Source organism: Anser anser (assembly GCF_964211835.1).
Source record: "Anser anser genome assembly, chromosome: 34".
Lineage (NCBI taxonomy): Eukaryota > Metazoa > Chordata > Aves > Anseriformes > Anatidae > Anser > Anser anser.
In genome coordinates, this window is record NC_139755.1 from 628436 (window position 1) to 648341 (window position 19906).

Consider the following 19906-nt stretch of genomic DNA (forward strand, 5'->3'; position numbering starts at 1 on the left):
TCTGGAAGGTTCTGTGGGGGGTGGGGGGGGTTCGGGGCTTTGGGGAGGGGGCTTAGAGGGGTTATTGGGGGATTTGGGGGGCGTTGGGGGAGTTTAGGGGGATTTGGGGTTTTGTTTGGGGTTGGGGGGGGATCTGGGGGGTTATTGGGGGATTTGGGGGGGTTACGAGGGGAGTTTGGGGCTTTGCTGGGGATTTAGGGGGGTTATGGGGTGCCTTGGGGCTTTATTTGGGGCTTTGGGGGGAAGTTGGGGGGTTATGAGGGGTTGGGGGGGATTTGGGGGGAATTACGAGGGTTTAGGGGGGATTTGAGGGGGATTTGGGGCTTTATTGGGGGTTTGGGGGGCCGTAGAGGCGTTACTGAGGGATTTGCGGGGGTTATGGGGGGGATTTGGGGCTTTATTTGGGGTTTAAGGGGGGCTCAGGGCCTTTATTGGAGGGTTTGGGGGGGATTTGGGGACTTATTGGGGATTTGGGGGTGTCTTTGTGGGGTTACGGGGGTTTTAGAGGCGTTATTGGGGGGATTTGGGGGTTTTATTGGGGATTTGGGGGGGGTTTTGAGGGATTATGAGGGGTTTGGGGGGGATTTAGGGGAGAATTGGGGCTTTATTTGGGATTTGGGGGGGCTTAGAGGCGTTATTGACGGATTTGGGGGGGTTGTGGGGGAGATTTGGGGATTTATTGGGGATTTTGCGGGGTCTTTGAGGCGTTATGAGGGGTTGGGGGGGATTTACAGGGGATTTGGGGGCTTTATTTCGGGTTTGGGGTGGGCTTTGAGGGGTTTATGGGGTGCTCAGGAGCTTTATTGGGGTATTTGGGGGGGGATTTAGGGTTTTATTGGGGATTTCGGGGGGCTATGGGGGGGATTTGGGGCTTTATTTGGTGTTTAGGGGGGCTTAGAAGGATTTGAGGGGGCTTAGGGCAGGCTCAGAGGCTTTATTGGGGGATTTGGGGTGGATTTGGGGCTTTATTTGGGGTTTGGGGTGGCCTTTGAGGAGTTTAGGGGAGGCTCGGGGGCTTTACAGGGGGATTTGGGGTGGATTTGGGGTTTTATTTGGGGTTTCGGGGGGCTCAGAGGCGTTATTGCGGAATTTGGGAGGGTTATGGGGGGGGATTGGGGATTTATTTGGGATTTGGGGGGGCTTTAAGGGGTTATTTGGGGATTTGGGGGGGATTTAGGGGGTATTTGGGGTTTTATTGGGGATTTGGGGGGGATTAGAGAGATTTGAGGGGGGTTTGGAGGGCTCCAGAGGCTTTATTGGGGATTTGGGGTGGATTTGGGGCTTTATTTGGGGTTTCGGGGGGGGGCTTAAAGATGTTATTGGGGGATTTGCGGGGGTTGTGGGGGGATTTGGGGGTTTATTTGGGGTTTGGAGGGGTCTTTGTAGGATTTTGGGAGGGATTTGGGGCTTTTGCAGGGGGCTTGGGGGGTCCCTGAAAGTTTATTGGGGGATTTAGGGAGATTTTGGGGGCTTTAGGGGGCTCAGGGGCTTTATTGGGGGATTTGGGGGGGTTTTGGGGGGCTTGAGGGGGATTTGGGGTTTATTGGGGTTTTTGGGGTGGTCTTTTGGGAGGTTTGGGGGCGATTCGGGGTTTTATTGGGGGTTTTGGGGGGCTCAGAGACGTTTTGGGGGGATTTTGGCGGGTCTGGAGGTCTTGTGAGGGGACTTTTGGGCTCTGTAGGATTTTGGGGTCCTCCGGGGGGGTCTGTAGGATTTCGGGGCACCCACGGAGGGGGTCCCCGCCCCCAAATCTCTCCCCCTTCCCCCCCCCCCTCCCCCCCCAGAAAGGCGAGGAGGAGTTCGGGGCCGTCGACGCCATCGTGGTGTCGGTGGGGGTGGACGAGGAGATCGTCTACGCCAAGTCCACCGCCCTCCAGGTGAGCCCCCCCGGGGACCCTTTTTGGGGTCACTTCGACCTTTTTTGGGGTCTCGGAACCCCCCAAAAAACCCTAAAACGCCCCCCCCAGACCTGGCTTTTTGGGTACGAGCTGACCGACACCATCATGGCCTTCTGCGAGGACAAGATCCTCTTCATGGCCAGCAAGAAGAAGGTGGAGTTCCTCAAGCAGGTGGCCACCGGCAAGGGGGGGGACAACGCCAACGGGGTCCCCGCCATCACCCTGCTGGTGCGGGAGAAGGTGAGGGGGGCGAGCGGGGGCGGGGTTGTGGGGTTTTGGGGGTCTGGGGGGGAAGAGGTGGGCGGCGGGAGGCGGGGTGTTGAGGTGGGGACGTGGTTTTGGGGTCTCGGGGGGTAGAAATGGGCGTTGGGAGGCGAGATGTTGAGGTGGGGACGTGGTTTTGGGGTCTTGGGGGATGGAAATGGGCGTTGGGATGGCCAAGGTTGAGGTGGGGACGTGGTTTTGGGGTCTTGGGGGTGGAAATTGGTGTTGGGATGGCCAAGGTTGAGGTGGGGACGTGGTTTTGGGGTCTTGGGGGGTGGAAATGGGCGTTGGGATGGCCAAGGTTGAGGTGGGGACGTGGTTTTGGGGTCTTGGGGGATGGAAATGGGCGTTGGGATGGCCAAGGTTGAGGTGGGGACGTGGTTTTGGGGTCTTGGGGGTGGAAATTGGTGTTGGGATGGCCAAGGTTGAGGTGGGGACGTGGTTTTGGGGTCTTGGGGGGTGGAAATGGGCGTTGGGATGGCCAAGGTTGAGGTGGGGACGTGGTTTTGGGGTCTTGGGGGATGGAAATGGGCGTTGGGATGGCCAAGGTTGAGGTGGGGACGTGGTTTTGGGGTCTCGGCGGGTGGAAATGGACGTTGGGATGGCCAGAGTTGAGGTGGGGATGTGGTTTTGGGGTCTCGGGGGGGTAGAAACGGGCGTTGGGATGACCAAGGTTGAGGTGGGGACGTGGTTTTGGGGTCGTGGGGGTAGAAATGGGCGTTGGGATGGCCCAAGGTTGAGGTGGGGACGTGGTTTTGGGGTCTTGGGGGGTGGAAATGGGCGTTGGGATGGCCAAGGTGAGGTGGGGACGTGGTTTTGGGGTCTTGGGGGATGGAAATGGGCGTTGGGATGGCCAAGGTTGAGGTGGGGACGTGGTTTTGGGGTCTCGGCGGGTGGAAATGGACGTTGGGATGGCCAGAGTTGAGGTGGGGATGTGGTTTTGGGGTCTCGGGGGGGTAGAAACGGGCGTTGGGATGACCAAGGTTGAGGTGGGGACGTGGTTTTGGGGTCGTGGGGGTAGAAATGGGCGTTGGGATGGCCAAGGTTGAGGTGGGGACGTGGTTTTGGGGTCTTGGGGGGTGGAAACGGGCGTTGGGACCCCAATTTTGAGGTGGGGACGCGGTTTTGGGGTTTTGGGGAGTAGAAATGGGCGTTGGGATGACCAAGGTTGAGGTGGGGACGTGGTTTTGGGGTCTTGGGGGGTAGAAACGGGCATTGGGACCCCAATTTTGAGGTGGGGACGTGGTTTCGGGGTTTTGGGGAGTAGAAATGGGCGTTGGGATGACCAAGGTTGAGGTGGGGACGTGCTTTTGGGGTCCCACCACCCTGACGGAGACGCCGCGTCCTCCAGCGTCTAGGTGGGGACGTGGTTTTGGGGTCCCACCACCTCGAGGTGATGCCCGGCGGTGGACGCCGGGGGACGGGAGGGCAGCTTCTGGCGCTTTTAACCGTTTCTCTTCGTTTTCGGCCCAGAACGAGAGCAATAAGGCCAACTTCGAGAAGATGGTGGAGGCCCTGAAGGCCAGCAAGGGCGGCAAGCGCATCGGGGTCTTCAGCAAGGACAAGTTCCCCGGCGACTTCATGAGGAGCTGGAACGACTGCCTGGGCAAGGAGGGCTTCGAGAAGGTTCGAGAAGGTTTCTCCCCACCCCCGCGTGGCCCCCCCGGGGGGGGAGGGGCTCGTCGTCACCCCGATGTCCCCCTCCACCCCAGGTGGACATCAGCGCCGTGGTGGCCTACACCATGGCGGCCAAGGAGGACGGCGAGCTGCAGCTGATGCGCAAGGCGGCCGCCATCACCTCCGAGGTCTTCTCCAAGTTCTTCAAGGAGCGGGTGATGGAGATCGTGGACGCCGACGAGGTTTGGGGGGGGGGGGGGACACGCGGGGGGTGGGGGTGGGGCGGCGGCGAGGGGACACGAGGCCACCGCCGCCGCCGCGTCCCTCCCCGCAGAAGGTGCGGCACAGCAAGCTGGCCGAGTCGGTGGAGAAGGCCATCGAGGAGAAGAAGTACCTGGCGGGGGCCGACCCGTCCACCGTGGAGATGTGCTACCCCCCCATCATCCAGAGCGGCGGCAACTACAACCTCAAGTTCAGCGTGGTCAGGTGGGCCGGCCCCAAAAGTCGTCCCCCCCCAAAAAAACTTCTTCTCCCCGAGATTGGGCCCCAAAACCGTCCCCGTCCCGAGGCTGGTGGCATCTGGGGGGGCTTTGGTGCAAGGGTTCCATCATGGTGGCATCTGGGGGGGGCTTCAGTGCAAGGGTTGCGGCGTGGTGGCATCTGAGGGGGCTTAGGTGCAAGGGTTCCATCATGGTGGCATCTAAGGGGGCTTCGCCAGGGCATCTAAGGGGGCTTCGGTGCAAGGGTTCCATCATGGTGGCATCTAAGGGGGCTTCGGCGTTGGGGTTCCATCGTGGTGGCATCTGAGCGGGCTTCGGTGTTGGGGTTCCATCGTGGTGGCATCTGAGGGGGCTTCGGTGTTGGGGTTCCATCGTGGTGGCATCTAAGGGGGCTTCGGTGTTGGGGTTCCATGGTGGTGGCATCTAAGGGGGCTTTGCCGTTGGGGTTCCATCATGGTGGCATCTAAGGGGGCTTTGCCATTGGGGTTCCATCATGGTGGCATCTAAGGGGGCTTCGCCGTTGGGGTTCCATGGTGGTGGCATCTAAGGGGGCTTCGCCGTTGGGGTTCCATGGTGGTGGCATCTAAGGGGGCTTCGCTGTTGGGGTTCCATCGTGGTGGCATCTAAGGGGGCTTCGCCGTTGGGATTCCATGGTGGTGGCATCTAAGGGGGCTTTGCCGCCGGGCTTCGCGTTCCACCGTGAAGACCTCAGGGAGGGTTTTGGAGAATCTCAAGGGGGTTTGGGGTCGGGGAGGGCGTCATTGTCCCCCCGCTGTCCCCCCCCCAGTGACAAGAACCACATGCACTTCGGGGCCATCACCTGCGCCATGGGCATCCGCTACAAGTCCTACTGCTCCAACCTGGTGCGCACGCTGATGGTGGACCCCCGCAGGAGATGCAGGACCACTACGCCTTCCTCCTGCAGCTGCAGGAGGAGATGCTGAAGGAGATGCGGCACGGTGGGGACCTCGGGGGTGGGGTGGGGTGGGGGGGGACGCCTCGGGGCCGCCGGGAGGTCCTCAGCGCCCTCCTTCTCCTCGGCAGGGGCGCGGCTCTGCGACGTCTACGGGGCGGTGATGGAGGTGGTAAAGAAGCAGAAGCCGGAGCTGCTGAGCAAGATCACCAAGAACTTGGGGTGAGAAGGGGGGGAGGGGCACCTCGGGGACGTTTTGGGGACATTTTGGGGAGGTCTTGAGGACCTTCTGGTGGTCTCCAGCTTCGCCATGGGGATCGAGTTCCGGGAAGGCTCGCTCGTCATCAACAGCAAGAACCAGCAGCGCCTCAAGAAGGGTGAGGAGCACTTCCACGGCGACGTCCCCCCTTTTTCGGGGGGGTCCCCGCGGTGTCCCCCCAACGTCCCCGCCGCCTCCTTCTCCAGGCATGGTCTTCAGCATCACCGTGGGCTTCTCGGACCTGCCCAACAAGGAGGGCAAGAAGCGGAGGAGCGCACCTACGCATGTTCATCGGCGACACCGTGCTGGTGGACGAGGTGGGGACGCCGGTGGCGTCGAGCCCCACCCCGAGGGGCCGCCACCCGGCCGCGACCCCACGCTCTTCTTCTTCTTCTTCTTCTTCTTCTTCTTCTTCTTCTTCTCCTCCTTCTCCTCCTCTTCCTCCTCGCAGGACGGCCCCGCCATCATCCTCACCGCCGTCAAGAAGAAGGTCAAGAACGTCGGGATCTTCCTCAAGGTGACGCCCGGAGGATGTTTTGGGGGGCAAAAACTCTTTTTTTTCCTCCTAATTTGGTCAAAATTCATGGTTTTCTGACGTGGTTTGGCCAAAATTGGCTCTTTTTTGACGTGGTTTGGGCAAAATTCACATTTTTTCTGACGTGGTTTGGGCAAAATTGGCTCTTTTTTGATGTGGTTTGGGCAAAATTGGCTCTTTTTTGATGTGGTTTGGGCAAAATTGGCTCTTTTTTGACGTGGTTTGGGCAAAATTCACATTTTTTTTGACGTGGTTTGGGCAAAATTGGCTTTTTTCTGTCGTGGTTTGGGCAAAATTGGCTTTTTTCTGTCATGGTTTGGGCAAAACGGACATTCCCCTGATGTGATTTGGGTAAAATTGACTTTTTTTCTGATAGGAATTGGGCAAAATTGGCTTTTTTCTGACGCGGTTGGGGCCAAATTGACTTTCTTTCAACATGGTTTGGGTGAAACTGGTGTTTTCCTGACACGATTTGGGCAAAATTGACTTTTTCTTGACGTAATTTGGGTAAAATTGGCTGTTTTCTGACACGGTTTGGGCAAATTGGCATTTTCCTGACGTGATTTGGGCAAAACTGACTTTTTCCTGACGTGATTTGGGCAAAATTGGCTCTTTCCTGATGTGATTTGGGCAAAATTGAGGTTTTCCTGATGCGATTTGGGCAAAATTGATTTTTTTCCTGACACAATTCGGGCAAATTGGCATTTTTCTGATAGGATTTGGGCAAAATTGACTTTTTCTGATAGGATTTGGGCAAAATTGACTTTTTTCTCATGCGATTTGGGCAAAACTGGCTCTTTTCTGTTGGGGTTTAGGCAAAATTGATGGTTTTGTGACGTGATTTGGGCAAAATTGACTTTTTTCGCGCTCGATTTGGGCAAAATTGACTTTTTCCTGACGTGATTTGGGCAAAATTGACTTTTTTCACACTTGATTTGGGCAAAATTGATGTTTTCTTGACGTGATTTGGGAAAAATTGACTTGTTTCGCGCTTGATTTGGGCAAAATTGACGTTTTCCTGACGCGATTTGGGAAAAATCGACGTTTTTTGACGGGGTTTGGGCAAAACCAGCGTTTTTCTGACGCCATTTGGGCAGAACCGGCATTTTTTGCCAATTTGGCGTGAAAACGCCCTCTTTCCCCCCAGAACGAGGATGAGGAGGAGGAGGAAGAGGAGAAGGATGAAGCCGAAGACCTCTTGGGCCGCAGCTCCCGGGCGGCGCTGCTGACGGAGCGGACGCGGGTAAGGCTTGGGGGCTGGGGTTTTTTGGGGTAAAAAAGGGGGAAATCGGGTCTGCCACGCCCTTCCCGGTGTCCTCCAGAACGAGCTGACGGCGGAGGAGAAGCGCCGGGCCCACCAGAAGGAGCTGGCCACCCAACTCAACGAAGAAGCCCGCCGCCGCCTGACCGAGCAGAAGGGCGAGCAGCAGATCCAAAAGTGAGCCTCGCTTTCCCGATTTCCCTGTTTTTTTTCCCCAAAACGGCCCCTTTTTGACCCGTTTTCCCCTCCTTCAGAGCCCGGAAGTCCAACATCTCCTACAAGAACCCGGCGCTGATGCCCAAGGAGCCCCACATCCGCGAGATGAAGATCTATATCGACAAGAAGTACGAGACCGTCATCATGCCCGTTTTCGGCATCGCCACCCCCTTCCACATCGCCACCATCAAGGTGAGGGCTTTGGGGACGTTTTGGGGGGTTTGGGGACATTTTGGGGGGTTTGGGGACGTTCTGGGGGGGCTTGGGGATACCTCGGGGTGCTCCAAGTTCTCTGAGGTGGCCAAAGGTTCGTCCAGCCTTGGAGAACCTCAAGGTTGGGTTTTGGGGTGGAGAAACGTTGGGTTTCGGGGTTGGAGAACCTCAACGTAGGGTTTTTGGGGTGGAGAACCCCAATGTTGGGCTTTGGGGTGGAGAAATGGTGAGTTTTGGGGTTGGAGAACCTCAACGATGGGTTTTGGGCTGAAGAACATCAATGTTGGGTTGTGGTGAGGAGAAATGTTGGGTTTTGGGGTGAAGAACCTCCATGTTGGGTTGTGGAGTGCAGAAGTGTTGGGTTTTGGGATTGGAGAACCTGAACGTTGGGTTTTGAGGTGGAAAAATGTTGAGTTTTGGGGTTGGAGAACCTCAATGTTGAGTTTTGGGGTTGGAGAACCTCATCGTTGGGTTTTGGGGTGAAGAACCTCAACTTTGGGTTGTGGGGTGGAGAAACATTGGGTTTTGGGGTTGGAGAACCTCAACATTGGGTTTTGGGGTGGAGAAACGTTGAGTTTTGGGGTTGGAGAACCTCAATGTTGAGTTTTGGGGTGAAGAACCTCAACTTTGGGTTGTGGGGTGGAGAAACATTGGGTTTTGGGGTTGGAGAACCTCAACATTGGGTTTTGGGGTGGAAAACGTTGAGTTTTGAGGTGGAGAAACGTTGAGTTTTGGGGTTGGAGAACCTCAATGTTGAGTTTTGGGGTTGGAGAACCTCATCGTTGGGTTTTGGGGTGAAGAACCTCAACTTTGGGTTGTGGGGTGGAGAAACATTGGGTTTTGGGGTTGGAGAACCTCAACATTGGGTTTTGGGGTGGAGAAACGTTGAGTTTTGGGGTTGGAGAACCTCAATGTTGAGTTTTGGGGTGAAGAACCTCAACTTTGGGTTGTGGGGTGGAGAAACATTGGGTTTTGGGGTTGGAGAACCTCAACATTGGGTTTTGGGGTGGAAAACGTTGAGTTTTGAGGTGGAGAAACGTTGAGTTTTGGGGTTGGAGAACCTCAACGTTGGGCTTTGGGGTGGAAAACGTTGAGTTTTGGGGATGAAGAACCTCAACGTTGGGTTTTGGGGTGAAGAACCTCAACGTTGGGTTTTGAGGTGGAGAAATGTTGAATTTTAGGGTTGGAGAACCTCAACATCGGGTTTTGGGGTGGAAAACGTTGAGTTTTGGGGTTGGAGAACCTCAATGTTGAGTTTTGGGGTGAAGAACCTCAACATCGGGTTTTGGGGTTGGAGAACCTCAACGTTGGGTTTTGGGGTGAAGAACCTCAACATCGGGTTTTAGGGTTGGAGAACCTCAACGTTGGGTTTTGAGGTGGAAAAAGTTGAGTTTTGAGGTGGAAAAATGTTGGGTTTTGGGGTGAAGAGCCTCAACATTGGGTTTCGGGGTGGAGAAACGTTGGCTTTTGGGGTTGGAGAACCTCAATGTTGGGTTTTGGGGTGAAGAACCTCGACGTTGGGTTTCGGGGTGGAAAAATGTAGGGTTTTGGGGTTGGAGAACCTCAACGTTGGGTTTTGGGGTGGAAAACCTTGACTTTTGGGGTGAAGAACCTCGACGTTGGGTTTTGGGGTGGAAAACCTTGAGTTTTGAGGTGGAAAAATGTTGGGTTTTGGGGTTGGAGAACCTCAACGTTGGGTTTTGGGGTTGGAGAACCTCAACGTTGGGTTTTGGGGTTGGAGAACCTCAACGTTGGGTTTTGGGGTTGGAGAACCTCAACGTTGGGTTTTGGGGTTGGAGAACCTCAACGTTGGGTTTTGGGGTTGGAGAACCTCAACGTTGGGTTTTGGGGTTGGAGAACTTCAACGTTGGGTTTTGGGGTGAAGAACCTCAACATCGGGTTTTGGGGTTGGAGAACCTCAACGTTGGGTTTTGGGGTGGAAAACGTTGAGTTTTGAGGTGGAAAAATGTTGAGTTTTGGGGTTGCAGAACCTCAACGTTGGGTTTTGGGGTTGCAGAACCTCAACGTTGGGTTTTGGGGTTGCAGAACTTCAACGTTGGCTTTTGGGGTGAAGAACCTCAGCATCGGCTTTCGGGGTTGGAGAACCTCAACGTTGGGTTTTGGGGTCGGAGAACCTCAACGTCGGTCTTTTTGGGGTGAAATCGGGCGGATTCGACGCCGCGAGGCGCCGTTTGGCGGCTCGGGGGGGACGTAAAGCGCTGAAACTCCCTCCTCCTCCTCCTTTTTTGGGTTCAAACCGTCCGTTTTTGGCGCAGAACATCAGCATGTCGGTGGAAGGAGACTACACCTACCTCCGCATCAACTTCTACTGCCCCGGCAGCGCCTTGGGGCGCAACGAAGGCAACATCTTCCCCAACCCCGAGGCCACCTTCGTCAAGGAGATGTGAGGGACGGGGTGGGGTGGTGGACACCTCGGGGACACCCTGGGGACACCCCGGGGACGTTTTTGGGGGGGGTGACCCCGCGGTTGTCCACCTCCTGGCAGAACCTACCGGGCGTCCAACATGAAGACGCCGGGCGAGCAGACGGTGCCGGCGCTCAACCTGCAGAACGCCTTCCGCATCATCAAGGAGGTCCAGAAGCGCTACAAGACGCGGGAGGCCGAGGAGAAGGAGAAGGAGGTGACCGAAAAAAGGGGGGGGGGGGAAGGCCCCGGCGGGCGGAGGTCCCCGCGGGTGTCGCCTAGGGGGCTGGTGGCACCCGTCGCGGTCTTCTCCAGGGGATAGTGAAGCAGGACTCGTTGGTCATCAACCTCAACCGGAGCAACCCCAAGCTGAAGGACCTCTACATCCGGCCCAACATCGCGCAGAAGAGGATGCAGGGCTCGCTGGAGGCCCACGTCAACGGTACCTGGTGGTGGAGATGGTGGAGGAGGTGGTGGAGATGAAGGTGGCGGTGATGACGATGATGATGGAGGCCGCCTCGGTTGTCCCCGCAGGGTTCCGCTTCACCTCGGTGCGCGGCGACAAGGTGGACATCCTCTACAACAACATCAAGCACGCCGTCTTCCAGCCCTGCGACGGCGAGATGATCATCGTGCTCCACTTCCACCTCAAGGTCCTCCACCGTCGGGGCTCCCGGGGTCCTTTTTTGGGGAAAAACACTAAAATTTGTGATTTTTGGGGTCGCAGAACGCCATCATGTTCGGGAAGAAGCGCCACACGGACGTCCAGTTCTACACGGAGGTGGGCGAGATCACCACCGACCTGGGCAAGCACCAGCACATGCACGACCGAGATGACCTCTACGCCGAGCAGGTGGGCTTTTGGGTTCTTGGGTGGTATTTTGGGGTCTCGGGGTGGTCTTGGAGGTTCTCCGGGACGTGTTTTGGGGTCTCGGGGTGGTTTTGAGGGGTTCTCGGGGTAGTTTTCAGGGTTCTGGAAGAGTGTTTTGGTTTCTTGGGGTGGTTTTGGGTTCTTCAGTGGTGGTTTGGGGTCTCGGGGTGGTTTTGAGGGTTCTTGGGTGGTGTTTTGGGGTCTCGGGGTGGTCTTGGAGGTTCTCCAGGAGGTGTTTTGGGGTCTCGGGGTGGTTTTGAGGGTTCTTGGGTGGTGTTTTGGGGTCTTGGGGTGGTCTTGGAGGTTCTCCAGGAGGTGTTTTGGGGTCTCGGGGTGGTTTTGAGGGTTCTTGGGTGGTGTTTTGGGTTCTTGGGTGGTGTTTTGGGTTCTCGGGGTGGGTTTAAGGGTTCTTGGGTGGTGTTTTGGGGTCTCGAGGTGGTCTTTTGGGTTCTTGGGTGGTGTTTTGGGGTCTCGGGGTGGTCTTGGAGGCTCTCCGGAAGGTGTTTTGGGGTCTCGGGGTGGTTTTTGAGGATCTCCGGGGGGCGTTTTGGGTTTTTGAGGTGTTTTTAAGGTTTCTTGGGTGGTGTTTTGGGTTCTTCAGTGGTGTTTTGGGGTCTTGGGGTGGTTTTTGAGGTTCTCCGGGAGGTGTTTTGGGGTCTCGGGGTGGTTTAGAGGGTTCCTGGCAGGTGTTTTGGGTTCTGGACGAGTCTTTTGGTTTCTTGGGGAGGTTTTGGGTTCTTCAGTGGTGTTTTGGGACCTTGGGGTGGTCTTGGAGGTTCTCTGGGAGGTGTCTTGGGGTCTCAGGGTGGTTTTCGAGGTTCTCCGGGAGGTGTTTTGGGGTCTCGGGGTGGTTTTGAGGGTTCTTGGGTGGTGTTTTGGGGTCTCGGGGTGGTCTTTTGGGTTCTTCGGTGGTGTTTTGGGGTCTCGGGGAGGTCTTGGAGGTTCTCCGGGAGGTGTTTTGGGGTCTCGGGGTGGTTTTGAGGGTTCTTGGGTGGTGTTTTGGGGTCTCGGGGTGGTCTTGGAGGTTCTCCAGGAGGTGTTTTGGGGTCTCGGGGTGGTTTAGAGGGTTCTTGGGTGGTGTCTTGGGGTCTCGGGGTGGTTTTCAAGGTTCTCCAGGAGGTGTTTTGGGTTCTTGGGGTGGTTTTAAGGGTTCTTGGGTGGTGTTTTGAGTTCTTCAGTGGTGTTTTGGGGTCTTGGGGTGGTCTTGGAGGTTCTCCAGGAGGTGTTTTGGGGTCTTGGGGTGGTCTTGGAGGTTCCCTGGGTGGTGTTTTGGGGTCTCGGGGTGGTTTAGAGGGTTCTTGGGTGGTGTTTTGGGGTCTCGGGGTGGTTTTGAGGGTCCTTGAGTGGTGTTTTGGGGTCTTGGGGTGGTCTTGGAGGTCCTCCCGGAGGTATTTTGGGGTCTCAGGGTGGTTTTGGGGGTTCTCGGGGTAGTTTTGAGGGTTCTGGAAGAGTCTTTTGGTTTCTTGGGGTGGTATTTTGGGTTCTCGGGGTGGTTTTGTGTTCTTCAGTGGTGTTTTGGGGTCTTGGGGTGGTTTTTGAGGTTCTCCGGGAGGTGTTTTGGGGTCTCGGGGTGGTATTGAGGGTTCTTGGGTGGTGTTTTGGGTTCTTCAGTGGTGTTTTGGGGTCTTGGGGTGGTCTTGGAGGTTCTCCGGGAGGTGTTTTGGGTTCTGGAAGAGTCTTTTGGTTTCTTGGGGTGGTATCTTGGGTTCTCGGGGTGGTTTTGAGCATTATCTGGTGGTGTTTTGTGTTGTCCAGGTGGTATTTTGGGTTCTTGGGGTGGTTTTAGAGGTTCTTGAGGTCTTTTGGGTTCCTGGGGTGGTCTTTTGGGTTCTCGGGGCGCTTTTGGGCGTTCTCAGGTTTTTTGGGTTCTCAACGTTGTTTTGGAGGTTCTTGGTGTGGTTTCGAGGGTTCTGGAAGAGTCTTTTGGGGTCTTGGATGGTGCTTTGGGTTCTTGAGGTGGTCTTGAGGGTTCTTGAGTGGTGTTTTGGGTTCTCAGGGTGGTCTTCTGGGGTCTTGGGTGGTCTTTTGGGTTCCTGGGGAGGTGTTTTCAGTTTTAGGGTGGTGTTTTGGGTTCTTGGGGTGGTTTTGAGGGTTCTGGGGGGTGTGTTTTGGGTTCTAGAAGAGTCTTTTCTGTTCTGGGGGTGGTCTTGGAGGTTCTGGGAGTGTCTTTTGGGTTCCGGAAGAGTCTTTTGGGGTCTTAGAGGTTCTTGGAGCGGTCTGGGAGGTTCTCGGGCTGTCTTTTGGGTTCTTCGGGTGGTTTTTTGCCTTTGGGGGGGGGGGTCTTTTGTTTTTTTAGGGTGCTTGGGGGAGTTCTTGGGGAGGTTTTTAGGATTCTGGAGATGCTTTTCACCATTGGGGTGGTTTTGGGGGTCCTTGGGGGCGGTTTTGGAGGTCCTTGGGGTGGTTTTGAGGGTCCTTGGGGTGCTTTGGGGAGTTCTTGGGGAGGTTTTTAGGATTCAGGAGATGGTTTTGGGGGTCCTCGGGGAGGTTTTGGGGGTCCTCGGGGAGGTTTTTAGGATTCAGGAGATGTTTTTGGGGGTCCTCGGGGAGGTTTTTGGGGGTCCTCGGGGAGGTTTTTGGGGTCCTTGGGGTGGTTTTGGAGAGTTTTTGGGGAGATTTTTTAGGATTCTGGAGATGTTTTTGACCATTGGGGTGGTTTTGGGGGTCCTCGGGGTGGTTTTGGGGAGTTCTTGGGGAGGTTTTTAGGATTCTGGAGATGTTTTTGACCATTGGGGTGGGTTTGGAGGTCCTTGGGGTGTTTCGGGGCGATCTTGGGGTGCTTTTGGGGGTTCTGGGGGTGGTTTTGGGGGTTCTGGGGGTGGTTTTGGGGCCGCTGACCCCCCAGGTCCCCCCCCAGATGGAGCGGGAGATGCGCCACAAGCTGAAGACGGCCTTCAAGAACTTCATCGAGAAGGTGGAGGCCCTCACCAAGGAGGAGCTGGAGTTCGAGGTGCCCTTCCGGGAGCTGGGGTGAGTGGGGCCTCCGGGGCGAGGAGACCCCAAAATACCTCTTTTTTCCCCCAAAAAAACCCCACCTTTGGAGCCCCCCGAGCCCACCGCGCGTCTCCTCCAGGTTCAACGGCGCCCCGTACCGCAGCACCTGCCTCCTCCAACCCACCAGCAGCGCCTTGGTGAACTGCACGGAATGGGTGAGGGCCTTCGCTTTTTTTTTTGGGGGGGGCCGAAACGAAGGGGGTTCGGAGGCCGGCGGGACCTCCCGCTTGACGGTTGCCTCCTCCTCCTCCTCCTCCTCCTCCTCCCCAGCCTCCCTTCGTGGTGACCCTGGACGAGGTGGAGCTGATCCACTTCGAGCGGGTGCAGTTCCACCTCAAGAACTTCGACATGGTCATCGTCTACAAGGACTACAGCAAGAAGGTCACCATGATCAACGCCATCCCCGTCGCCTCCCTCGACCCCATCAAGGAGTGGCTCAAGTCAGTGTCCTCCCCCCACCCCACCCCACCCCGAGGCCCCGCCGCCTCCTCCAGCCTCCTCTTCCTCCTCACCCTCCTCCCTTCCTCGCCCAGCTCCTGCGACCTCAAGTACACCGAGGGCGTCCAGTCGCTCAACTGGACCAAGATCATGAAGACCATCGTGGACGACCCCGAGGGCTTCTTCGAGCAGGGCGGGTGGTCCTTCTTGGAGCCCGAAGGCGAGGTGAGGACCTCCCCGGGGCAACTTGGGGACCTCCTGGGGGCAGTTTTGGACTTCCTGGGGGCAGTTGAGGTCCTCTAGGCTTAGTTGAGGTCCTCCTGGGGGCAGTTTTGGACCTCCAGGGGCAGTTGAGGTCCTCCCGGGGGCAGTTTTGGATCTCCAGAGTTAGTTGAGGTCCTCCTGGGGCAGTTGAGGTCCTCCCGGAGCAGTTTTGGACCTCCTGGTGGCAGTTTTGGACCTCCAGCGTTAGTTGAGGACCTCCTGGGGGCAGTTTTGGACCTCCAGGGTTAGTTTTGGTCCTCCAAGGGCAGTTGAGGTCCTCCTGGGGGCAGTTTTGGACTACCAGGGGCAGTTGAGGTCCTCCTGGGAGCAGCTGAGGTCTTCCTGGGGGTAGTTTTGGACCTCCCGGGTTAGTTGAGGTCCTCCCGGGTTAGTTGAGGTCCTCCTGGGGGCAATTTGGGGACCTCCTGGGGGCAGTTGAGGTCCTCCTGGGGGCAGTGTTGGACCTCCAGAGGTAGTTTTGGTCCTCCTGGGGGCAGTTGAGGTCCTCCCGGGTTAGTTGAGGACCTCCAGGGGGGCAGTTTTGGTCCTCCTGGGAGCAGCTGAGGTCCTCCTCGGGGTAGTTTTGGACCTCCAGGGGTAGTTGAGGTTCTCCTAGGGGCAGTTTTGGACCTCTAGGGGCAGTTGAGGTCCTCCTGGGGGCAATTTGGGGACCTCCAGGGTTAGTGGAGGTCCTCCCGGGGGCAGTTTTGGACCTCCAGGGTTAGTTGAGGTCCTCCTAGGGGCAATTTGGGGACCTCCTGGGGGCAGTTGACGTCCTCCTGGGGACAGTTTTGGACCTCCAGGGCTAGTTGAGGTCCTCCTGGGAGCAGCTGAGGTCCTCCTGGTGGCAGTTTTGGACCTCCAGGGGCAGTTGAGGTGCTCCTGGGGGCAATTTGGGGACCTCCTGGGCTAGTTGAGGTCCTCCCGGGGGCACTTTCGGACCTCCCGGGGCAGTTTCGGACCTCCCGGGGGCAGTTGAGGCCCTTCGTTGCCCTCCAACGTCGCGCCGTGTCCCCCCCCCGGCAGGGCAGCGACGCGGAGGTGGGCGAGTCGGAGTCGGAGATCGAGGACGAGACCTTCAACCCCTCGGAGGAGGACTACGAGGAGGAGGAGGAGGACAGCGACGAGGATTACTCCTCCGAGGCCGAGGAGTCCGGTACGTGCCCGCCCAGACCCCAGGGGGCCTCCACGTCCCCGGGGAGGTGGCCTCCACGTCCCCAAGAGTCAAGGTGCCACATCCTCAAGGAGGTGGCCTCTAAATGCCCAAGGAGGTGGCCTCTAAATCGGAGGTGGCCTCTAAATCCCTAAGGAGGTGGCCTCCATGTCCCCAAAGAAGTGGCCTCCATGTCCCAAAGGAGGTGGCCTCCACATCCCCAAGGAGGTGGCCTCTAAATCCTCAAGGAGGCGGCCTCCACATCCCCAGAGAAGTAGCCTCCACGTCCCCAAGGAGGTGGCCTCCATCTCCCCAAGAGACAAGATGTCCCCCAGAAGGTAGCCGCCACCTCCCGTTGAGGTGGCCTCTAAATCCCCAGGGAGGTGGCCTCCATGGCCCCAAAGATCAAGGTGCCACGTCCCCAAGGAGGTGGCCTCCACATCCCCAAGGAGGTGGCCTCCACATCCCCAAGGAGGTGGCCTCCACATCCCCAAGGAGGTGGCCTCCACATCCCCAAAGGAGGTGGCCTCCACATCCCCAAAGGAGGTGGCCTCCACATCCCCAAAGGAGGTGGCCTCCACATCCCCAAAGGAGGTGGCCTCCACATCCCCAAAGGAGGTGGCCTCCACATCCCCAAAGGAGGTGGCCTCCACATCCCCAAAGGAGGTGGCCTCCACATCCCCAAGGAGGTGGCCTCCACGTCCCCAAAGAAGTAGCCTCCATCTCCCCAAGAGACAAGATGTCCCCAGGGAGGTAGCCGCCACCTCCCGAGGAGGTGGCCTCCAAATCCCCAAGGAGGTGGCCTCCACGTCCCCAAGGAGGTGGCCTCTAAAGCCTTGAAGAGGTAGCCTCCACATCCCCAAGGAGGTGGCTTCCAGGTCCCCAAGGAGGTGGCCTCCAAATCCCCAAGGAGATGGCCTCCAGGTCCCCAAAGAAGTAGCCTCCACATCCCCAAGGAGCTGGCCTCCACCTTCTCAAGAGTCAAGGTGCCACATCTCCATGGAGGTGGCCTCCATCTTCCCAAGGAACAAGGTGCCACATCCCCAAGGAGCTGGCCTCCACGTCCCCATGGAGGTGGCCTCCACATTCCTAAGGAGGTGGCCTCCATGTCCTCAAGAGTCAAGACATAATGTCCCCAAGGAGGTGGCCTCCAAATCCCCAAGGAGGTGGCCTCCTTGTCCCCAAAGAAGTAGCCTCCACGTCCCCAAAAGTCAAGGTGTCATGTCCTCAAGTAGGTGGCCTCTAAATCCCCAAGGAGGTGGCTTCCATGTCCCCAAGGAGGTGGCTTCCATGTTCCCAAGGAGGTGGCCTCTAAATGCCCAAAGAAGTAGCTTCCACATCCCTAAGGAGGTGGCCTCCACATCCCCAAAGAAGTGGCCTCCATCTCCCCAAGAGACAAGATGTCCCCCAGAAGGTAGCCACCACCTCCCGAGGAGGTGGCCTCTACATCCCCAAGGAGGCGGCCTCCACGTCCCCAAAGAAGTGGCCTCCATGACCCCAAGGAGGTGGCCTCTACATCCCCAAGAGTCAAGACACCACGTCCCCAAGGAGGTGGCCTCCACATTCCTGAGGAGGTGGCCTCCATGTCCTCAAGAGTCAAGACTCCAGGTCCCCAAGGAGGTGGCCTCCACATCCCCAAAGTAGCCTCCACGTCCCCATGGAGCTGGCCTCCACCTCCCCAAGAGTCAAGATGCCATGTCCCCATGGAGGTGGCCTCCATGTCCCCAAGAGTCAAGGTGTCACGTCCCCAAGGAGGTGGCCTCTAAATCCCCAAGGAGGTGGCCTCCACCTCCCCAAGAGTCAAGGCTCCACGTCCCCATGGAGGTGGCCTCCACATTCCTAAGGAGGTGGCCTCCATGTCCTCAAGAGTCAAGGCGCCATGTCCCCAAGGAGGTGGCCTCCAAATCCCCAAGGAGGTGGCCTCCTTGTCCCCAAAGAAGTACCCTCCACGTCCCCAAAAGTCAAGGTGTCACGTCCCCAAGTAGGTGGCCTCTAAATCCCCAAGGAGGTGGCCTCCAGGTCCTCAAAGAAGTAGCCTCCACATCCCCAAGGAGGTGGCCTCCAGGTCCCCAAAGAAGTAGCCTCCACATCCCCAAGGAGGTGGCCTCCAGGTCCCCAAAGAAGTAGCCTCCACATCCCCAAGGAGGTGGCCTCCAGGTCCCCAAAGAAGTAGCCTCCACATCCCCAAGGAGGTGGCCTCCAGGTCCCCAAAGAAGTAGCCTCCACATCCCAAGGAGGTGGCCTCCAGGTCCCCAAAGAAGTAGCCTCCACATCCCCAAGGAGGTGGCCTCCAGGTCCCCAAAGAAGTAGCCTCCACGTCCCGATGGAGCTGGCCTCCACCTCCTCAAGAGTCAAGATGCCACGTCCCCATGGAGGTGGCCTCTACATCCTCAAGGAGGTGGCCTCCATGTCCCCAAAGAAGTAACCTCCATGTCCCCAAGGAGGTGGCCTCTACCTCCGCAAGGAGGCGGCCTCCACGTCCCCGAGGAGGCGGCCTCCACGTCCCCGGTGTCCCCCCCTAACCCCCCCGTTGTCCCCCCCCAGAATACTCCAAGGAGTCCCTGGGGAGCGAGGAGGAGAGCGGCAAGGACTGGGACGAGCTGGAGGAGGAGGCCCGCAAAGGTGAGGCCGCGGAGGCTCTTTTTCGGGTCAGTTTTTGGCGGTTTTGGGGGTTCTCCTTTAACCGTTTTCGGCCTTTTTTCCCCCCAAAAAACAACCCAAAGCCGACCGCGAGAGCCAGTACGAGGAGGAGGAGAGCACGGCCGCAGCCGCAAGAGGAAGGCTCCGGCTCACGGCCGCCACAGCGCCCGCAGCCCCGGCCGCAGCGGGGGGCCCCCGAAAAAGAAGAGGAAGTAAGGATCGGGGGGGGGCCGGGGGGGCCGTCCCCCCGAAATCCTTCACGGACTCGTTTTTTTGCCCCCGTTTTCCTGGGTTTTGGGGTTTTTTTGGGGGGTTGTTTTTGGCGTTTTTTGGTTTTTTTTCCTCGCGGGGGGGGGCCGGACCAAGGCTTGGCGCGGGGTTGGGGACCCCGAACCGTCAGCGGGGTTGGGGTTGTGTTTGTTTTGTTGTTTTTTTTTTTTGGGGGTGCGGGGGTCACCCCCTTTTTGAGGGGACGAGCTTGGGAGCCCCGAAAGCCCCAAATCCCCAAGATTTGGGCTCGAAAACCTCGAAATTGGGGCTCGGAAAGCCCAAAAACGGGGGCGCGGGGGGCCTCAAAATGGCGGCCGCGGACCCCCCAAAATGGCGGCCGCGGGCCCCAAAAGCGAGCCCCGAAATTGGGGTTAACGACCCCAAAACGGGGGCCGAGCCCCCCCCCCGCCCAGCTTCGGGGTGGGGGTCCCCAAAAAGCCATAGAGGTGGCGGGGGGGACCCCAAAACCCCCCAGATTCACCCCAAAATTTGCGTGTGTCCCCCCCCCCCCCCCAAAGTTTCTGAATTTGGGGAGGGGGAACCCCTAAAACGCCCCTGAGACGGGCCCAAAATGCGCTGGGACAATAGTGGGGGGGGGTCCCCCAAAATTTTTAGGGGGGGGGGCACCCCAAAAAAAAGAAAACCACCCCAAAACCCCAAATTCCGCCCTATTTATCCCCCTGCCCCGCAGGGAGGATAAATATTTATTTTTTTTAACGTTTTTTGGCCCCCCCCCTTCCCCCCGACTTTGGCCGTAGCCGGTAGCCCTCGGTCTTTTCCACGCGCCGCGTTCAATAAAAGAAAAGTGGTGTTTTTTGTAACTTTTTGGGGTGAAAAGTGCTTGTTTTAGGACATTTGGGGCGGGGGGGGGGGGGCGCACCTGAGGAGACCGCTCGGGGAGGGAGGGGGGGAGTGACAGGGCCGCCGGCCAATCGCGTCGCGGCGTTCTTGAAGCGTCAGCCAATCACAGCGCGCGTTCCGCCGAGGGCCCGCCCTCCCGCCGCCTCAGCCCGTTGGCCTCCCCCCCTCCCTTCGAGCCAAGAGGCGGGCCCTCCCCACCGCTCTCCCTTCCTATTGGCTAACCCGCCTGACGAGCAGCCCCGCCGCCCAATCCCCGCGCCGACCCCCACCGCAGTCTCTCCCCCTCAGGCCCTCCTCCCGCGCTTCGCCTCGCT

The 19906-nt window shown here is 57.9% G+C and overlaps 1 protein-coding gene across 1 annotated transcript; it reads left to right on the forward strand.

The window, feature by feature from the left end:
- Positions 1-205: 205 nt before the first annotated feature.
- Positions 206-18812, forward strand: SUPT16H (SPT16 homolog, facilitates chromatin remodeling subunit; the record flags this gene model as incomplete). The annotated part of the gene is given in 30 exon segments (XM_083815040.1): positions 206-210; positions 1682-1877; positions 1968-2138; positions 3636-3788; positions 3875-4021; positions 4114-4265; positions 5067-5164; positions 5167-5238; positions 5324-5414; positions 5496-5569; positions 5658-5714; positions 5717-5734; positions 5737-5768; positions 5903-5968; positions 7134-7229; positions 7309-7424; positions 7502-7655; positions 9953-10080; positions 10183-10318; positions 10417-10543; positions 10636-10754; positions 10829-10954; positions 13830-13942; positions 14046-14121; positions 14237-14406; positions 14500-14629; positions 15695-15824; positions 18366-18443; positions 18545-18571; positions 18574-18812. Coding segments are annotated over 30 exon segments (3162 nt in total). The 3' UTR covers positions 18678-18812.
- Between the last annotated feature and the right edge of the window lie 1094 nt (positions 18813-19906).